At 42.7% G+C, this 21,009-nt stretch overlaps 1 protein-coding gene across 1 annotated transcript in view; it reads left to right on the top strand.

Moving 5' to 3' along the window:
• Positions 1–11,611: 11,611 nt before the first annotated feature.
• Positions 11,612–21,009, top strand: part of MAPK1 (mitogen-activated protein kinase 1) — a 40,453-nt gene continuing 31,055 nt past the window's right edge. Inside the window, exon 1 of the mRNA XM_075041587.1 lies at positions 11,612–12,029. Within this exon, the coding sequence (XP_074897688.1) occupies positions 11,887–12,029 (143 nt within the window). The 5' untranslated portion in view covers positions 11,612–11,886. The remainder of the gene's footprint in view (positions 12,030–21,009) is intronic.

Raw genomic sequence — 21,009 nt, 5'->3', positions numbered from 1 at the left:
TTAGCTCTTTCCAACTCAGCTGCATCAGTGTGCTGAAGATGTTAAGTCCGAGCGTGTGGAACAGAGGAAAGAGGAGAGAGGACTTCATGTAGAGCGTCTAAGAAAGCTTTAGCTTTAACCACATCGCCGTGAACAGGCCTCACCTGCAGTTTAAGTTGCACAAAGCTCTCTCACTTAATCATATCAACTCTTCTTCCCTTTCCTCTTTGCACTTATATATCCCCAGAGCATGCAAAAGTGTTTGCAAGGAGAACCCCAAGCTACTGTGCTGGTTTTTAATAAGGCTTTGCAGGTAGGATGTTGCTGTGTTTTAGAGAGTATCCTGGAAATTTCAACAGGGATGTAGGTTAAAAAAAAAAATAAATTACAATTCTGTGTTTGGAAACTGAGTTTTGTCCTACGTAGTAAGCAGCCGTCTTAACCCTGCTAGAGCAGAACAAACCCCCTTTTCTAGCAGAAACCAGAGTTGTTGTTAATTAACGTCTTGCTGAAAACGAAGTCTTTGCCATCTGTTCCGCCACCTCACTAGGAATGCCACTCTCATTATGTTGATTATGTAATTAAAAATGAAAATATATTTTGGTAGAGTGCTGCATAGGCATCTGTGCTGATTCTTCTCCTGTTCCTATTTACCGTCCCCTGCCCCCATCCCATAAGAAAAGGAAAAGGCGACAATTGTTTGACTCCTCGTTAGCTTTATCCTGGAGCTGTGGTGCTGGCTGCCAAGCTGGTGCATGTCGTGGGAGCAGCTACTTCAACCCTGCTGTGTTTGAGCTGTGAGTCCTTTGCAAAGGCTGGTTATTAGGTTCATGAGAAATCTGTGGCAGGAAGCTGCCCCTTAAACTGAAGCTGCTTTAAGTTCTTGTGAGGGGTTAACTTGAATCCAGAAGAAGAAAAGTGGAAAGAAAGAGGCCTGGTTACTTCATAAGTGATAGCATGACCTCTGAGATCAGCCGGGCTGCTCCTGTTACAAATATGGCCTCTGTCTATCTAAGGGTGGAGGAAGAGAGAAAGAGGAGGGGTAGCTTTCCTGTAAGTGGGTTAGAGCAATTACTGAGGTCTCTTACAGCAAATGAAGTCGTCAGTGTGAGTCACATTCCCTTTTTTCTTTCACTGCCAAGTTTTAGGCAGTAACCAGACAGAGGGAGAAAAAAAAAGGAAAAAGCAACAATGGAGAAAAGTTGAACTGAAACAACCCTTCATTCGGGGTATTGTTTGACATTTTAGTTCTGATTGTACGTAGAGATAAAGGGTCTATAAATATCCTGTCTGCTGAAATTCCTTATCACAACATTGCCTGTCAGCTGAACAAATAGGTTCGGTTCTCCAAATAATACATAATTACATATGTAAATAGAAAATTACTGATTATATCCCTGCACCACATGGAATGAAGGCCTGGTCACTGGAAAGGACATTAACCTTTTCTCTTTTACTGAGAGATGCCCCAGTCTCAGGAAAACAAACAGTACATACAGCTGTTACTGCTGAATCGGTGCAAGCTCCGAGACCGGGCTAAAATAAGCAAGGAGATATTTATCTGACTGACGAGACTAGATGAAAGCATCTTCTGACACTTTTTGGAAAGTATCTTCGCATTTAGTTCTGTTTAACAAATGGCTGGAAGCTTTTCTACTCTGCTTTGGAGCTTTTAATGAAGCATTGTGATTCCCATTGTGGTCAATTGTTTGACACTTTTATTATTACTGGTATGCATAGCGTTTTTTAATGTTTGACAGCTGGAGAAAGAAGTATTTTGTGCATTCAAACTTTTAGCACAAAGCTGCTGTTTTCCATTCTGCCTTTGTCTTTTATTCTTGCTGATGCAAATCAACGAAAGACAGAACTGATTAAATTACGTTTGTTTACTTTTTCCTTGATGATAATAAGACACAGCCTGCCTTTTACAAAAGACAGAAATAGAGGATGTGAATGTTTCTACAGTATTTCTAGAAAGTTTTTTTTTCTTACGATATAAAGGCATTTATTTGTTTCTTATGTCTTGATTTATCAGATAATGCGCACTTCCTAATGTATGTGGAATAAGAATAGAGCAATGAACGACAGTTAGCAATGGATTCCATTTGGAAAGCTTCTATCTTGTTATTTTTATTAATTCAACAGTATAGATGATCAGACCACATCACAAAACAAACACAGCACGATACTTCTGTCCTTCACAGTAGGACAGCCCCTGATCATTACTATAGCTGTACAAGAAAGTCCCCTCCATTGCAGGCTTTAGGTTTATACATACATGGTTGTTATTGGGTCCTGGCTTCAGTGCATTGGCACAATACTGGAAAGAAACAAGCACTGAGAGGCAGGGCTGCAGAAATAGGATACCCATGATTGTTTTGGTGAGTAATGCGCATGTCTTGTGGATTGTGTAATATTTTTTTCTAACGCTTGTCCTGAGAAAGGAGGCCTGCGTTTGTCTGTCTTGCTTGTGCAGTGTGTTTGCAAGGAAAAAGATCCTGGATCAGGAGTGTGTTTCTAGAGGTCAACAGCTGCTTGTGAGATGGTAGGACAAGATCACCAGGAGTACAGAGAATTACAGCAGAAAGATTTCAGGAAGGGTATATGGCAGAAACAGGAGAGGAACAGGACGAGCAGAAATGAGGTGGTAAAGAAGTTGATATAAAACTGCCCTCCTGACAATTTTTTTTCCTGCACTTTTCAAGAACGGAGAAAAGTGCATCAAAGGATGGCAAAGGCAAAAGAAGTGTCTGAAGGCTTCTCAGCAGTGTAGTCAAACCTCCCTGTTTCACAGATGAAACTAGTCTTAGGGAGTGATATCACATGGCAACTGAGCCAAATCTAATGGACTGCTGGTATCAAAAAGGACACTTCTGCTCCCAGCCCTGCTGCTTTCTTTGTACAGGTCTGGTGCTTGTCTGGCCCTTTGATGAGCTCATGCAGCTCAATAAACTGTAAGAAAATGAATTCAGTAAAAAATATACCGGCCCAGGAAAGGAGGAGAGTTGGACCCTCTGAGAATGGAGACTGGAACTGCAATGGGTGGGAGAAGTAGAGACATCAGCCTTTTTGCTGCAGATTTGGGGTGGACTGAGGGATGCCTCACTGCTGTTCTACGTCTGACCTCCCACTTCACCTCCTAGGTGATGCTTCCCTCAAAAGGGCATGAGATGAAGACGGCCTGATCAGGGAGGCTGACTGGATAGAGAAGGGAGGTCATCCAGTAGCACCAGCCCACATGGCAGAGAAAGGAATGGACGGGACTGCAGGAGCCCAGGAGGATGTTGTCATGGGTAAGAGCAGTGGAAGAGGAACCAAGAAGGACAGAGGATACGTTCAGAGTGACCACAGAAGGCTGCTGCAACAAGCACCGGAAAAATGCTTAAATACAGGGCAATGGTCCCATCTTCCTAATCTAGCTCTTGCAGGGTTTATTCTCGTGTATCCATGTAGCTGTCCCTGAAGGAGGAGTCCTGTTTATGTCCCTTATTTAGATATGCATTTCTCCAAATTGGGATTTGATAAGAGGACAGCTGCTGCATTTTTATTATCTGTGACAAGCAGCAGTAAAAGCTGTTCAGAGTTCATGATGGAAATGTATCCATATATTGGCATTTATCCAGCTGCACTTCACAAAGGTAAATGGGACATGAGTGGTACACTGCCCCCTTTTAATCCATTTTCTATAGACAAGGATACTTTGCCTCTCTGCGGGAAAGGCCGGCACAGCTACTGTGCTAATAAACACTCATTTCTCACTGCAGCAAATGCGCTTCCCAGACTCATAAATCCAGGCAACTTGTAGTTGAATAACAATTAAATAGCCACATGCATTTCCACACCATGGTCTGGTGTGCAAGGCATAGGCCGAAGCAGCTGGACATCTGCTGTCTGCTCTCCCACACATACTGTTTGGCAGAGCATAATCACTTAATCTTACCCTACCACCATTAATGATACCTGTGAAATTGGATGCAGAGCATCATCCTACAGATATTTTGCCATATCTTTCAAAAAGAGCGGTGCTCTCTCTCTTGCCCTTTCTTTCTTTCTTTTTTTTTTTAAGCAGTCTTTATTGTAATAGTAAAAAATATTTTTCATTGCTGTTGGTCTTTCTCTCAGGATTTCCAGGCCAGGGATTCAGTGTGGTTCTGTTAACACCACTGGGAAATGAAATATCATACTGAAAAGTTAGTTGAGATGCAGGATGCTAATAGATCCTCACAACAATTTTGTGTCACTTGTACAAAACCCAGAGACTCAGTAATGCGGTAAGATAAATGTAGTGCTTGATTACAATGGATGTATTGCACTTACACAGAGCCTAATCAGAAAAGATGCCTTTTATATCTGGAGTAATAACCACCATATGTCAGGTAAGACAACAGTAATGTCAGCCAGATAAATTTTCCCATTGTTAAAACTTTCAAAATCCAAAAAGCTAGAAATGCCTTAATTATTAATTCTATTTAGCTAGATGTAGTGCTGGTGGCCGGAGGGAACATCTTTCTGAGGTTCAGTCTTTCCCCTGGTCTACCTGATAACAGTCTATGTGGCAGAGGTTAAAATATTATAGCCATTTAAAGAAGTAAGAATTGTGTACAGTCGTTACCCATCTTGAATTTCCATGCAGCAGGATTACCACATGAAACTGCAGTTCAGATGTTCCCATTTGTCCCAGAAAGCTTGAACAGATAAACCTTATAGTTTGCTCCTAACTTAACGAGCCTCTTCCAGTGGTGAAGCTGTGGGAGACCCAAGGCCTGTCTTTGCACTGTTGTTGTATAGTTACCTATCAAAATGCTTATTCCCTATAGAATTGGCAGAACCCTTGACTTTCGCCCCCAACCCCCACCCCGTGTGCCTGTCAGCTGCAGACCAAGTCTTAGCCATGATCACAAGAACATCCTGAATCAGTCTCAATAATTTGCATTTCCTTGCCAAAGATCTTATCTGCTGGGGGTGAGAATTGCACCATCAAGGTTGCTGGTGTTGAAAAATCTTGCACCCTTCTGCTCCCCAGATCTACCTTTTCAGGCTAGGTTAATTTATCCAGAAGAATTAATAGAGACAACAAAGCTGTCGAGTGAGAAAGGCCACACAGCGAGACAGCGCTGCTCTGAACATCTGCACAATTTGTATATTTGATTAGGTACCTTGGCACTTGCAGATTATTGTTGTTAGAAGCAAATCTTACTTTTGCCATCTTTATATAAGGCTCTGTGCTGTAATTCTGCAGGTGTTCATTCTCTGAATACCCACATCGTTTAAAAAAATGACAAATGCCGATAGTAAAAAATTACATTTGCTGATTCAAACATCTTGCTGTTTACATATAAGAAAAATCATACGCCAGGGGTCCAATGACCTAATGAGAGATGCAGTGTGGACTTCAGCGGGAGGTGGATGGGGCCCTCAGAATCTGCTTCTCTCACACAAATAGTCCCCTGATATATGTAATGAAAACCTTCTTTTGTTTATAATGACAGATGCCACAGGGGGTTGTATATTTGGATATTATTTTTTCTCTAGGAGTGTTTATTAACAAATGCTTGAAAGTTTTATGATGTGGTGAAAACTGTATCTCATGATAAACAGGAAGCGCTCAGAGGTATTGCATTGCCCCTGTAACGCAACACAGATTCCAACAGCTTGGCTCTTTTTTTCAAAATACTGTGACACCACTTCCTTCAGGAAATCTCTCTTGTCTGCACAGCTCTTATCTGCCATAGATATGCAAAACTGCAAAAGAAATGGTTGTTTTAAAAATGAATGATGATTCATCAATTTTGGACTGTAGAAACAGATGTCTGTAACTTATATAATATCTATTAAAAATATGCAGTACGGGCTCTCGGGTCAGTGGATTGAACAAAGTACAAGGAGAAGAAACTGATACCTTCCCTCCCTCCCGCAGCACAGGTGCAGCTTTAGAGAGCAAAGATGCAGATTTCCCTGCAGGTGCTTGAAGTGTGTCTCGGCCATAAAGCTGGAGGTGCCTCTTCTGCAGTTCAGTGTCAGCAAGGCCAGGATCTGGCCAGTAAAAGAGAAGAGGCAGTCCTGTTTCCTTGTTTTCTGCCAAGACTAGCAACAGGAAAGCTAAGTATGACAGTTCATATGTGGAACCTTATACGCAGAATAACTGTGCTACGGCCTCCAACTTGCTCATAAAGGCTGCTGTGCACTTGTCATGTGATGTTGTATCAGTGTTGGCTGAATTTTGAACCCTGGTGGCTTTTACATGAAAATCTCAGAATCCCGTTAGTATACTGTTCCCTATCGCTTGTTTCTGTTCAGCCACTGCCCATCATTTAGACTAAATATAATAACAGCAGAAAACTAGGAAGTATACGTGTGCCATCACAAAATCATTAGCTACATGTGTATTTGTGATGAACATCACCCCAGCTGACAACAATGTCAGTGAAAGCAAGTCCTGGTAAGCTCTTTTTGGAAGGTCTGGTATCATTCCCCAAACTGGTTCTCCATGAAGGGACTTGTGTGTCTGCCAAGTGCTTCACTTGTACAAAGCCAGGTGCAGTAGGGTCTGGATATCACCCCTCCAACTGCAACCCTTCTATTCCCATAGCTCATTCCCACTACCTGTCATTTTACTTTTGTTTTACATTCTTCCCCCCACACACCTCCCATATTCCCTTTTATTCTTTCTTTCTTCATCCTTTCTCCTCTGCCCTCACATCAGCCAACCTCTTCATCACACATGGTCCCTAATTTTTTAGCTATGAGCAAGAAGTATTAAAACCAGAGTTACTGCAATATCTGAACAACATAAAACCCTAATAATCTTGGTTTACGTTCTTTGACTTCTGCCTCTGTTGGAGGCATCACTTGTCCTGTCTACAGCTGAACTGAGAACAAGTGGGCAAAACAGACTGCATATTTTAGTATTTGTAAATTATTAGACTTCTGAGGTTTTTGTAATAGTCTTATCTCCTTTTTTGTATTTTCATGTATTTTCCTAGCAATCAATGATATCAGAAATACTAAGATCAAGAGACTGATATTATGCACTAGCTAAATCCATTTGTAAAAACTTAATAGCCTCCCAGCGCGTAAAGCTTCGGCACAAGGAAACAACGGTCATATACCGGGACTTCAGTGGCATCCTCACAAGTCACTGTAACATTCTGTATAAATATTGACTATATGTATGTTCTGTTTTGTCAGTCCTCTAAAATAACTTTTTATCTGGTGGTTCAATTCTCTTATCATCCCCAGCTTGTTTACTGAATTTTAAGTCTTGGGCAAAGTGAAGCAAGCTCATGAGGAGTAGTTGGTTTTCAAAAGATAGAAGCTCCAGATAACTGAGGACAAGTAAAGCACACAACAATATTGAAATCAGAGTTTTATTGCAGCTGACTGAGACAGAGTGCGCTTTGAGGCTGGGAAATTTCCATTACTGAAGTGCAGGACAGTGCCTGGATACTGCTGCTACTGCAGTTGAAAAATAAAAGCAACTTAATTTTGTATAGACAGCAACAAAATGTCCGTATATTAATGAAAATTGTTAGAATTATATAATAAGCTTTTAAGGTTGCTGAAAAATGGATCCCTTTTAAAATATTTAGAGTATAATTGTAAACTACTTGTACAAAACTAAAGAACGTAAAAATGACTTGAAATTGCAACTGTGTTTTCAAGCTGTATTTGTGAACAGCAAATCTCACAAGAACGTGATAGATAATACAAGACATCTCCTACAACAGCGACAGATTCTGACAGTGACAGAATGATACCCAGTGCAAGATCAAGGTTGTTACTGACACTATAGTTCTGCAATTAATAATCTTTTGTGCTCCCCTTGGCATGCACAAAACAAACACAGCAATCTGTTTACTAGTTTTAACACTGTGGTGTATAAGCCACTATAAGCTTCCTGCAAAATCAGTCAGAATGTTGAATGGGGGGAAAAAAGGAAATACTGGGGGGAAAAAAGTAAATTTGTTTTGGCATCAGTTGCCCAGCAATTTGGGTGAGAGACTGTTTTTAACTTCCCAATGGCGTAAGATTACAGCGAAATCCTCATTTTGTTGAGGTCACTTTATGCTGTCAAAGCAGTGGTCGACATTTAAATGAAAGTCAGTCTCAAGGGATTTCAGCTGTATGTCACCAGTTAAATCAAGCCCAGGTAGGTACTGATGGGAAGTTATTAGCATCTGATGCTCTTTATGAATCTTAGGATAGTTCCCTGTGGATCAGAGCTCATATCTAAGCAATTTAAGTTTGTGTCACATTCATCACCATGGTTCCTGAGTGCCTTAGAAGTTAAAATATATCTTTATAAAACACCTTACACGTCTTACTTCTCTCTCTTGTCACCCCCGCACAGAGGCTTGAGGTCTTTTTAAATAACGCTGGGAAAGCTGTTTTTAATATACTTAATTCCTGCGTTTTGTTGGGATGATGGGGAGGTTCAGGGTCATGCTGAGGTACTTTGAAAGCAAACGCCATGCTCCTACAGCAGCTACTGAGAAAACTGTGTCTTTACGTCCCCACGCAAATAATACAACTAATATAATGATGATGATTTGGGGACATGTAGCTTTAGTTTTAAATTAGCATAAGAATTTGAAATCACTCCCACCCCCAATAACGAGTGACACTGTAGGACAGCTACATAGTGTTTGTCCTTTGCCCAAACCTGATAATGCTGTTTCCAGGACTCATAGGGCCTGTCGTAGGATGACATTTACTTTTCAAGAGACCTATTTACAGAACACGAAGTTAACAGTTAAAGTAGATATGTGTAACAGTACAAAGACTTTCTAGACCCTGATTGTAGGATGAACTCATCCATGTGACTCCTGAACTTGATACGAAGATGGAGATAGTCCAAACCATGGCATATTTAAACTGACCGATTGTATGGCTTAGCTGTTTCCTAATATAGCTCTCAAACTGAAGATACTGCGTTTCTGTTTGGACAAACTCTTCTAGGCAGCACTTTTATTTCTGTTTGAAATAAAAGCTTTTTTTTCCCCTCCTGCTTTTCATTATGTGCTATCATTTTTTAGTATCACCTCCCTTTATTTTGATCACAGAACTAATAATTTTCTTAAAACGCATTTATGTTCTTCTTCTTTCCAGAACTGAGGCTTTAATGTCACCTTGTTACGGCAAAAGACCCAACGTTAAGTGGAAATAATGACATTGTATTTAAATAGGTTGAAAAGCAATTAGTAACACTTCTGTCTGGTCTGCCTATCTCAGTAACTGTAGTGCTTCGTTGAAGTACATATGCTAAGTTTTGTCACAGGAGAAGTTGTCGGGAAAGCTTGCCATAGGTCTTTGACCGCTTACTTGGGTTTAATTGGATTAGACATATATTTGAACACAGCACTCAAAGGAGCTGACAGTCTTTCCACGATTTCCTGGTCTGCCTGGTTGGTTTCCTTTTTGATCAGACACAGCCTGGTGAAGGTAGAAAATAATCTAGGTACACGCCAGTTTTTAATTAAATTGGCTATGACAGGTTGTGTTTAAGCTAGATTCTCCACAATAATTTGTTTTGCATTTGCTGATGACAGATTTATTTATGTATGTAATCAGAACTGTAAGCATAATTTCATTTTTAGAGTTGAGAACCTTTTAAATAATATTTTACTTGGTTTCAGAAAATTTAAACATTTATTCACATTTATTGCTGTCTAAAATTTCTGAGAAAAATAATGCTGTGTTTCTAAAGTGCAGAAGAACACGTTGGAAAGGAAAGCATTATATACAAATAAATATATCAGAAGCATTATCCCACTCAAATACATAAAAAACTAAGCCGCATATTTGAATGTCTGTTAAACACAGAAAGGAGTTTATTAGATTATGTTGGTCATCCATGACAGCTTTCACTCCATCAAACTAGGCTGGGGCTGCATCCGAAGCCCAGACCCTGCTGGGTAGGTCTGCTTCAAAGGGGAGTCCTCGGGCTGCAGTTTAGCTGACTGGCTGCAACTGAAACCAGTAACTCTTCCTTCTCGAATTCTGGTCAAACAGCAAGCCTGATGCTTTGGGGGGTTAGTAAGTTGTAATCAAGAGACTGTACAGTATTTGGAAGCAGCTACGGAAAACTGCAATTGTTCAGCTGATGGCAAAGGAAGCTGGCTTGCAGTTAAGTAGAGACAGAAGAAGGTGGGATGCCAAAAATGACCCTCTGGCAGTTGGGAGAAGGAAGACAGAGAGTACATTGGCAGGGGCACCTTCAAGGCAAAGACAGACATGAAGCAGCAGGGTTGCCAGCAGAGATGTCAATAGTAAAAATGTCAATAGAAAGAGAGAGCAGAGCTGAGAGAGGAATGTTGAAAGAAGAGGGCAAAGTACAACCAGTGAGAACCTGAAAGCAACTGGATTGTCATGTAACAGCTTCCGGACAAGAGCTTACACAGGAATGCAAAATTAGTAACTACTTATAATAAAGCTTGATAGCTGAGGGGTAATTGGATGATTCTGCACTGGGGTCTTCTGACAGACTGGGATGGGCATAAACATGGGGACACTGGCACACTAAGATGTATAAAGATACATATTTGAACAAATTTTCAAAGGAACAGAAGACACAGCTCATCTCAAGCAGCTGTGGCAACAGTAGTTGAAGCAAGTAACAGCAGGACTTTGGATCGGGGGTTAATACTTTTGGTCAAGATCGTTAGAGAATTGCAGAAAAAATTCAAGGAGTTAAGATCCTCGTGCATAACTTTGGCAAACTTCCAGATCAAGCAAAAGCTGTTTTAGGAAAACAGAGAAGGTAGACGCTGTTGCAAGAGGTGACCGTGGTATGACACAAACCATCAACTACATTTTCACCTCCCATTCACGGCCTTCAGTTTATTTACATTTCTATGGGAAACAGCTAACAGGGAAGTATAATTCTATACGAATCCAGCATGCTAAACAGAGGTTGCAAAACTACGCGCCGAAGTTAGGAAATGTCAGAAACAAGCTTGCCCTCCCTACGGTAACTCGGCTTTCGCGCACAATAACCTCGTGCTGCCGGACATCAGCAGGCCGCAGCCCGGCCAAGACGGGCGCACGGCCCTCCTGCCTCTCCCACCGGCGCCTCGAACACAAGCGCAGCCCTTTCTTTCCCTGCCGCTGACTCACTGCCGGCCACCCCGCGCTCCGCAGCCAGCTCGGCTCCCCACGCAGCCTGCGGGACGCGGTCAGCCCGTGGTGCGGCGGGGCACCGACGAGAGGCCGCAGGCGGGGCGCAAGGCCCCGCGGGACACCGGGCCCGCCAGCCCCGCTCTCAGGGCCCTCCGCCGGGCCGGCGCCCCTCGGCCAGAGGCCCGAGCCTCGCTCGGCACCACGCGGGCCTCCCGCTCTGCCCGATGCCGGCGGGCCGCGGCCGCGGAGGGGCCCGTCCCGGTCTCCATTTCCTGCCCGCGGCCCCGCCGTCACCTGACGCCTCTAATGGCGCCGGGCGGCCGCGCGCCCGCAGAGCCGGCACGCCCACCACGTGACCCGCCCGCCGCGCCCTCCCCTCCCCAGCGGCTGCGGTTACCGCAGTCCCCGGCCCCGCCCCTGACCCCGCCCCTCCCCTGACCACCCCCCACCCGGCCCCGCCCCGCCGCCGCTCCCCCTCCGCGCGAGCCCCCACCCTCCTCCTCCTCCCCTCCCCTCCCCTCCCCCCGCCCCGGCCCGGGTCGATGCGCGCGCGCGCGGCCAGCAGCGTCTCCTCACAGCGGCCGCGGCGGGGTCGGCGCTGACGGGGCCTCGGAACCGGCGGCAGCGGCCGGTGCTCCGGAGCGGGGCGACGCCTCTTTTCCTCCCTCCCTTCCCTCCCTCCCGCATCCTTCTCCTCGTCCCCCTCCTTCCTCCTTCCCCCGCCTCCGCCCCCCCTTCCCCTCCCCCCCCCCCCCGCACGCAGTCACCGCGGTTCCCGGCACGGACAACATGGCGGCGGTGTCGGGGGCCGGGGCTGCGGGCGGCTCTGCCAACGCCGGGGGCCCGGAGATGGTGCGGGGCCAAGTGTTCGACGTGGGGCCCCGCTACACCAACCTCTCCTACATCGGCGAGGGGGCCTACGGCATGGTGTGGTGAGTGCCGGCTGCCGAGCCCAGCTGGGGCAGCGCCCTTGCCCTGAACAACTCCCTCCTTCCCTCCCCGCCGCCCTGCCCGGCCGCAGCCTCCCCGGGGCCCGGCCCCGGGCTCCGGCCCGCCCTTGCGGGGGGGTGGGGGGGGGGCGGGAGAGGCCTGTTCCTTGCCCTCGGGAGAGGGGAAGCTGGGGCTCAAGCATCTCTGCCTCGCTCTCCTCAGCTCTGCTTTTTCCCTTCGTGCTTCCCGAGGTTGTCCCTCCGGCATCTCCCTTCCTCTCCCTCGCTGCCGCCCCCCCCCCCCCCCCCCCCCCCCCGCCCCAAATTCCTCCATCGATGGGTGCAGCTGAACGTCTCGTTTCCTTTCAGTCGTGCGTTTGTTTTCTTGAGTATTTTTTTTGTCCTTGCCTCTAGAATCGGTTGCTCTCTTTATTTTCGCCGTCCCTGTAGCGTGATTGCAGGCGTTCAAAAAGGGGAAAAGGTCGTAAAATCCTGCTCGCAGCTCCGCGTTTCTCTTTGTGCCCGTGCGAGGGCTCACCTGGCGGCGTGTCCCTGAGGTCACGGTTGATAAAAAAAGTGAATCTGTGCATACAAGTTGCTGCCCCTACCTGCCTTCTCTTAGGACGTGCTGTCTGTGCTGCATAGCCTGCCAGATTAGTGTCTAAATTAACATGTATACAGGTGAAAGTTCTCTTCAGCCGTTCTAGCTCTTGGTTATATTGTATCACGAAGACTTTGGTACTAAGTCTCACTAAAAAGTGATTGCGTGTGTTTGCTTTGGTAAATACCAGTCTTAAAGAGCGAGGTGAATGAACTAAAAAGTACTGAGAATGTGAACTAACCGGATTAAGAGTGTGAGATGGGGTTTTTTTTTAGCAATCTAAATGAGTTGGGATGATGCTGTGTGATGATATATCTAGTGACTGGGTTATAAATTTGACATGCTCAGTGACCTTGCTTAGGATTTCATGTTCTGTCTTATATTAGTAAAGCAGGTTAGAAAAACCGAAACTTACTTCTGAAGTTATTTAAGGGATGCAGATGAAAAACTTTTTTTGTTAACGTTTTGTCAACTTTCTTCCAATGCTGCTTCTGTTTCTTCACCATGTTTTTTGACCAGAGGTACTAAACGAGGTTTACAGGCTATGACTTCACGAAAGCTTTATCAGCATTAATTTCTCTCTCTGATGCTCAATCTTTTGTAAACTAGTGCATTTCCCAGCTAAGGCTCTTCACAGCCTTCAGCTGTATGTTACAGATTTTTATAGCTATAGGTTTTTACATATAGTCATTGAATTGTGCTGGCCTGTTAAGATGAAGTCATCTTGTATGTCAGGATGGAAGCTTTCATCTAGGCCTGAATTTAGCTGGGAGATGAGCCTCTTACAAAGTTTTGAGTTGCGGCCTTCACTTTTTTGCTGTGGGAAGAACCTTCAAAATGTAAATCAGAAAACCTATTTATGGTGTAAAAATATCCTTGTTATTGTTTTAGTGTTAGAAATCACAGCAATATATCCAGTCCAAAACTTGTTAATGTAGCTTATGGTACAGGCTGTATTTTATTACAGTGTACTTTATCATCTGAGCTAGGACAAGTAAACCCATGCAGATAATCTCAGTGCTAACTGTGCTGGTTTTACACTTGCAGCCTGATTTAGGAAGGTACTTGGGAATAGTACTTCCAAGATGTATGCTGTGTATAGTCCAGTTCATATCAACGGGGTGTTAAAAGTGTGTTTAACAGGCAACATGTTAAAGCTAAAATATTCCACAACAGATCAGAGATTACAAGAAGCAGTATGATGGCAGTTGATGCCCTTTTTTGGCATCACTATGCTAGTGAGCAGATACAGGCGAAACGGGGCCACTTTCTGCCCCTCCAAACGGTATGTTAAGTTCTATACTGAAACTGTTTCCTCCCCAAAACTATATAAGGTTATCTTTTATTTTAAAACTTACTCTAATAAATTGTGCCTGCTATGAATGCTGTACAAGATTACTAACAAAAAATGCAAATCTCTGGTTTAGTTGAAATATCAACTTGGCTCCTGTGTTTTCTACTGTGAAATTACTAATGTGAAATACTAAATTCGGTATGTTGTGCTCTCAATTATTGCTCTTCTGGCTTGGGTGTGAAATGACAGGGAACAAAGTCTCAATTTATATTGTATACTTGATAAGGAAAGTGTTGGATGCACTTGCGGTTAAATGCCATAGCAACTGTAATGTATTGTAGTGCTTAACATACAAGCTACTATGATTAAATAAGGTTACTTATCAATCAACAGGCGTATACGTTATGCAGTTTAATACTGTATGTTTCTTATCTTGCTTTGATTGCTAATACAGTGAGGATCTGCAGAAGCTTCTCCCTTGGGGGGCAGGGTAGAGGGCAAGCTGTGAGTGTGCAGAAGTAGATGTTTCTTGCAACTGCAAAATCCATTTAAATTTGTACACATTTGTACACTGAAGGAAAGCAAAGCAGGCTCTGATGGTTTTGTTTTAGATCCACAGCTAATGTGTACGACTTGGGAGATGCTAGTTATTTACAAGTGCATTGTGCCATAAGGCTTGTTAAATGGAAAACAAGCGACTTAACTCTTAAAATCCTTCATTCTTTTCCTTGTTTTTCCTAATTCTTATCTTTCTGGATGATTGGATTAGGGAGTTAAAAACAGTAATATTCTTTTAATTATAGTAATAAAAGGGCAAACGAAGTATTCTTAGGATAGTGTTGTTACAGTCGGTCTTCCATTTTGATTTTGCAGCAGAGAGAATAACGTTTGAGAAATATTGATCACAACATAAAATAACAGCACAGGAAATAGAGGAAGATGTTGACTGAATAGACTGTACGTGAATGTTCTCTCATCTAGATTTAAAAACCCTTAAAGGCATTTAACTATTTTCCCTAGTGCAGTCATTTTTAACATAATCAAGTTTTGAGTAAAAATAAACTTAACAGAGTAGTACATTTACTGCTATGTTGTGGCTGTACTTTCTCAGCTTCGTAAGCAGAAAAGGCATGTTACGAGGCAAACCCCCATCTTAATGTCCTTCAGTTAGGCTCCGCTAAAAATGTTCATCCTTTGATACAGGCTTGCATCTTATTCGGAAGTTTTGTTGCTGGGGGTGAAGTGGTTAATCAGTGGATATCCATGTCAGTGTCCCTTTCTAACCTATTTTTTGTTTTCAGTATTTCTGCATGTGAAACTAGGGGATGACCAGAGTGCAAACAAAGTTTTAGCCAAAATCCTCAGCACTTCCTAGGACTGCAGGACACTCTTTGAGCAATTAGTTAGTCATACAGTAGTGTTTGTTACTCTGAATTAATTTATTCAAATATATGCAGATGTTGTGCTGTGTTGTGTCCTGCCCCCCCCCCCCCCCCCCCCCTTCTCTTTCGCTTAAGAGTTATTTTGAGGGGTTTTGGTGTGAAGTTCTTTATGTGACTTTCCCTGTCTTTCAGTGATAGGGGATTATCAACCTCAGAGTCAGCTGGGACTGACTTTCAGACCAAGTCTGAAAGTTTCAAAACTACCTTTCAGACACAATAAAATGTGAATGGTTTTTGAGATTGTCTCCTCCTCCCCAAATGTGTGGTTTTGTTTTCTTCTGGGGGGGGGGAGCGGGGGGCACGGGGCACGGGATGGGCCGGGACAGAAAGGCAACCTGTTAACAGACCATACTTTAAGCACACTGAAACAGTGATAAAAACATGATAGTGTTGAGCTTTAAATTTCCAGTGTGACTTGTTCTTCATCCAGTTGGTCAGTGGTAATTTGGTGAGGATGATAATCTGACAGTATAAAACAAATAATCTTTTTGGAAAGAAATGGTAAATGGGAATGTGATAGGGATGTTCTGATTTATATTCTGGGTTTTGGAAGCCCTTCTTGTCATCAGCCTTAATGTGAATGTGAAGTATTATCACTGCTGCAAATAACTGCCTATCAATAATAAAGATGAATGCAGTTGGAAGAAAACAATCTTGAAGCTCAAATCTTGCATTTCTTGGCCTGAATTTGACTGTGTTGTTACAAAGACATCTTTGTGTTACTGATGTGCTATAGAACAGTTATATTAGAAGTTAAGGTAGTCAACAGAAGAATGTTAAAGTGATACTGAAAAGAATATTTAAAACATTTGGCAGTAGTTTTTTCAAAATTCTGCTCCCTTCTACTGTTTCACAGAAGAGTCCTACTTTTAGAGGATGGATAATTTAAAATGAAATATGAGAAGTATATTCATAAAGACTCGAAACAGGAAAAAAAATCAGGAATAGAATGATCTGCAAGGCATAGATATTTACATAAAAGATGAAAATAAACAACTTGATGGGACTGATGGTTGCATAATATTTTCTTTCAAGACTGTCCGACATTACACAAAAAGGTAGCAAGGTAGCGTTTGCACCCCTCTGTGAGGGTCAGATTGGTGATCTGGGTGGACTGCTTAGTGGCAAGGATCAGAAACAGCCTGTAATTTTTTTCTGTTAACTATGGCATTGATCTGGAGAGAGTATCCTTTAATGATAGAGCAAGTATAGAGATTCATGTCACTGTTTATATGTGATTCTAGGGAGCACAGGTTGTGTATGGGTGTTGATATCTGGTAATTAACATGTTCTGGTCTGTGTGATAAGGAGAACAGGGAGCTGATACAAGTTAGCCAACACTAATATGTCCTCCTTAGTGCAAGGATCAGAGTAGAGAATTAAGGAATGTAATTGGTGGCTAGTTATCAGCTTCTTCCCTCTGGGGAGAAGGCTGAGGTAAGCATTTCCCTTCAGTCACTCAGACTTCTAGCACTTGCTTAACCTCATGTGGAAAGAGGAAAGGAGCAATTGGAGCTGCTTTTCCTGCTCTCCCCTGTGATGGGACAGGTGGTCGGCAAGCTGTGCCGTAGGAATCGGGGATGGGACAGCAGCTACTTGCTCTCTGTTCGTATCAGAACTGTCTTTAAAATTATGGAAGGTGAGAGGTAGCAACTTTTCCTGTCTGCCCAAAGTAATGGGATACTGGCTTAACAGTTGAAGAGTGCAGCTCAGGGACAGTTGCATTTTATAAATAAATACACATTTTCTTAACATAGCATAGTCCAGCCCACGGAAACAGATAGAGATAACTTGTGTTATTTTTTTTTTAGGCATGATTTATGGCTTATGAAATAAGGCTTATGTGTTCACAGTATCTGTATGTGGTTGCATCAGTTTGTTTCCTGTACCCCTACATGAGATTCTTGAACCTGTTGCCTGCCTTCCATCAAATTTGACAAATGGTAGAAGTCTTAAAGATGGCAAGTTTCTGCAAGTTTCTTAAAAATAGGTATTTTGCTAGAGTGAAGAGATCCTATATGCTGCTCCACTGAGGAAGAGACTGCGTCAGGAGGTCACATATGAGAGGTCAGACTCCCCCAAAGAGACATGACAGATGCCCCAGTTTCACCGATGGATTTATTGGTACTCTCGAGACCAGAAATACGCATTTGTAGGACACCAGGCTCTGTTAGTTCAGCGAGCTCCCTGTTTAGGAGTGGGGATCTACAGCCCATAGAAGAGTTAATACTTACCAACTGAGTAGGTGTACAGCTCAACTTAAGTTGGAAACTAATATGTCGCCAACATAGTAATATTTTAAATGCTTTTTATGTTGATGCTTTGTCATAGCTTTCAGCTATGATCTAAAAATGAAATTAACTGATCAATTTGATATTTAAGAAAAATATTTTATGACATCTTGCTGTGGAATATTTCGGAGCATAATGTAGGTTGAAAGGGACTTCCTGAGGTCATGTATTCCAACCTCCTACTCAAAGCAGGGCTGATGTCAAAATTAGGTCAAGTTGTTCAATTTATCCACTCGATATTTCAAAAAACTCCAGGGGTGGAGATTCCACAGCATCTCTGGGCAGCTTCTGGTTCTACTGTTAAACCAATTGCCCGGTGAAACTTTTGCCCTTAAAAACAGAGTTTCCCTTGCCACAACTTGTGACCGTTGCCTCTTGTCCTTTGTACTTTTTACCTCTGAGAAGAGTCTGAATCAGTTTTCTCTGTAATCCCCCTTTATGTAACTTAAAAGAGCAATTAGATGCTTTCCACCCCCCTTTTTTTCCACCTCCTAGCCTCTACAACCCCAGTTTCCTCAATCTTTTTCTTGTATGACATGTCCGTCAGCCCCCTGTGCATCCTAATGGTTTTCTGCTGGACTTGCTCCAGTACTGGGAGAGAGAAAAACTGGATGCAGTATTCCAGATGTGGCCTCACAACAGTAATCACTTTGGTTGACCTGCTGGCCACACACTTAATAACGCAGCCCAGTCCATGGTTAGCCTTCATCGCTGTGAGCAGGCGCTGCTAATGGATGAAGTTGAGTGGTGTTCTGGTAATCTAGAAAATACTTTTACTTGCACTTAAAGTGAAGTATTTTAGGAACTTTTCAAATAATGTCTGAAAAAAACCCCAAACAAACCCTGCAACATTTTATTAAGTGATTTCAATTGTATTTGATTTTGATTTCCAAATTGCTCAAATGAAGCGTATGGAGCCATAAACATATTTTAGAATATAACTTTTCTTTTACTGTGTTGTAAGGTAAATTAAATTAATAGTGTATGTGAAATGCAGCAAAGAGTAGTTTGTTTCAGGTGATTTATCTGTGTAAAACCTAGATGCTATCAATTGCTAGGTCAGTTATTAAAGACAGTTGTTTGCTTGTGAATGAATCTCCTTTTCAGAAGGGAGCTTTGCTTTATTACAACTTTCAGGCATATAAAGAAGCTATTCTCAAACTCATCCTTTTGCAAGGTACATTAGAAGCCAAATATGCATTACTTATCAGTTATCAGCTTTGGCCAGGTAGATTAATCAGATCCAAGTAGTACTAAATGTCATTAATTCAGATGGGGTTATTCGATGAGATGTTGGCACATACTTTGGCAAGACGAGGTTTCCCGTACCGCGCTGGTGTGCAGTAGGTCGGTTTCTGTTTCAGAGAGCATTCCTGCCTCCGCCCCTGTCTGCTGGTGAGGGCTAACGCAGAGCCAGCCCCGTGTCCCCCGCAGAAGGGACTGTGCCCAGGCTCCCACCCGGGAGGCTGCTGGTGCCCTGGCAGCCCCTGCACGCTGGCTGAAGGAAGGGCTGCCGAGAGGTTGCTGGGTGCCTCCCCAGGCCCAGTTGCCTCTCAGCAGTGGATGAAATACTGATTTGTGTGTGTGTGTGTATATATAAAAAAATAAAAATAATATGTGGCTTGTAGAAAGGCTTTAATAGAAATAGTGTTCTGTTAGATTTGGGCAGAATCTTCATGACGGTCCAGTTTTTGGTGGAGTTGTGCATGAGTTTTGCTATCTATGTTGCTTAGCGGTACCTAAAACCACAACAACCAAAGTTCTATTAAGGGAAAATCTCTTCTCTTGGAAGTTCTTCTTTTGTATTTTAAGAGAATTTTCATAAAATACTGAAATACACTGTGGTGATTAGAATGCAAATGAGAGTTTTTGTTACATGGTAGACAGTAATTTGTCTGTGTTGTCGGTATGTTTTAAGTACCAGCAACTTGCAATTAGGTTTACAGTTTATAATATGCAATTACTTCATTTTGCAGTTTTTCTTAAAATTAGCAGCTGTCACTGCAGTACCTTACTTCTCACTTGTTTGGAGGGAAGGCACTTTGCTCCATCAAATATTGCTGATGTGTCCAGAATAAAACTTGAAGTCATTTCAGCACCACAAATCAATACTCCCCAAATTGCTTCAGTCCAGAATTTGCCCAATTTTATTGGGATTTGAATGGTGCAAAGTACCCCAAATGACATTCAGGCTGACTTTTTATATTGGATTTTTCTGAGTGTTTCATAATTGTGAAATATCTTCTTTTTAGTTACAGTAGCGAACATGTCTTAATGCTGATACCCTGTCTGAAACAAAACACAAAACTGTTAATATGTTGAGGGGCTAGGATTTACTGTTGGTATGTCTTTCTAAAAAGATGGAAAAAACGTGCAAAAAATGCCTTGTAAGTTGATACTGAAGGGAAGTAACTTCTGATAGTGGTAAGATGCACACTCGCTGCTAGTGGGTTGGGTTTTTTTTGTGTTTTGTTTTGCAAGTGGAATACTGAACTAACCATGGCAGCGTGGACAGTAGCAATGAGCTTGCTTTCTCTAGTGCTTTGTGATAGTTTTCATTTTGCACTGATGTTTCTTCGGATTTAGGAAAACCTCTGCTTCTAAGTATGCATAAATGATTTTCTTCAGTGATTTCTTTCTTTATTTTCTGTTGGAGTGAAATACTGTGAACTCTCTCTTAAGATTTAGATTGTGTGGAATCAATTAAATAAGCTAATTACTGAAAATTACAGTAATTGCTTAGATCTTGTGTTTTTTTCCTTTTTTTCTAAAGCTGATTTTAGGAGGAGTATTTCGGATATGTCGAATTAGAAACTTATTAAACAAAAGAGTAAACCACCTTGGGGGTTTTGTTAAAACCGTTACCACTCACGGCTCTCTGGTAGTGCTCTCCCTTCTCTCTAGGAAAGGGGAAATGTTTCCTACGCACATTTATAGTGCCTGCTTTGCTGCTGGGGGGGTGGTGGTGGTTGTTTCCCAGGCTCTGGAGTAACTGGTTATGTAACTGACCTGCTGTCCCTGTCTTGGTGGCTTTTTGATGCCTCTTGAGAAGCCATAAGCACAGGAGGAGGAAGTCAGCATTTCATCGGCTCGTGTGTGGAGGTTTAGTTTTCATGACAGTTGGGCCTAGACACTTAGGCTGTGGTTTCCATGACTGACTTGGGCTGATCTCAAGCTGTGCTGCTTCTAAAGGGGCAGCCTTTCCTTCCATGCCTTGGGTTGTGTCATTCCTTCCTCCACTCTTGTGCTGATGTTTACACCCCTGTAGAGTTAGCTGTGTTGGAAAACTGATTTACCTGAAAAGTTACTTCATGAAAAATAAAATTTAAAGGTGGTAAGTTGATGTGACTGACGC

This window comes from Buteo buteo, chromosome 11 (genome assembly GCF_964188355.1).
Source record: "Buteo buteo chromosome 11, bButBut1.hap1.1, whole genome shotgun sequence".
NCBI lineage: Eukaryota > Metazoa > Chordata > Aves > Accipitriformes > Accipitridae > Buteo > Buteo buteo.
The sequence above is the reverse complement of the archived record's forward strand: the minus strand, read 5'-3'. Positions and strand labels throughout refer to the sequence as shown.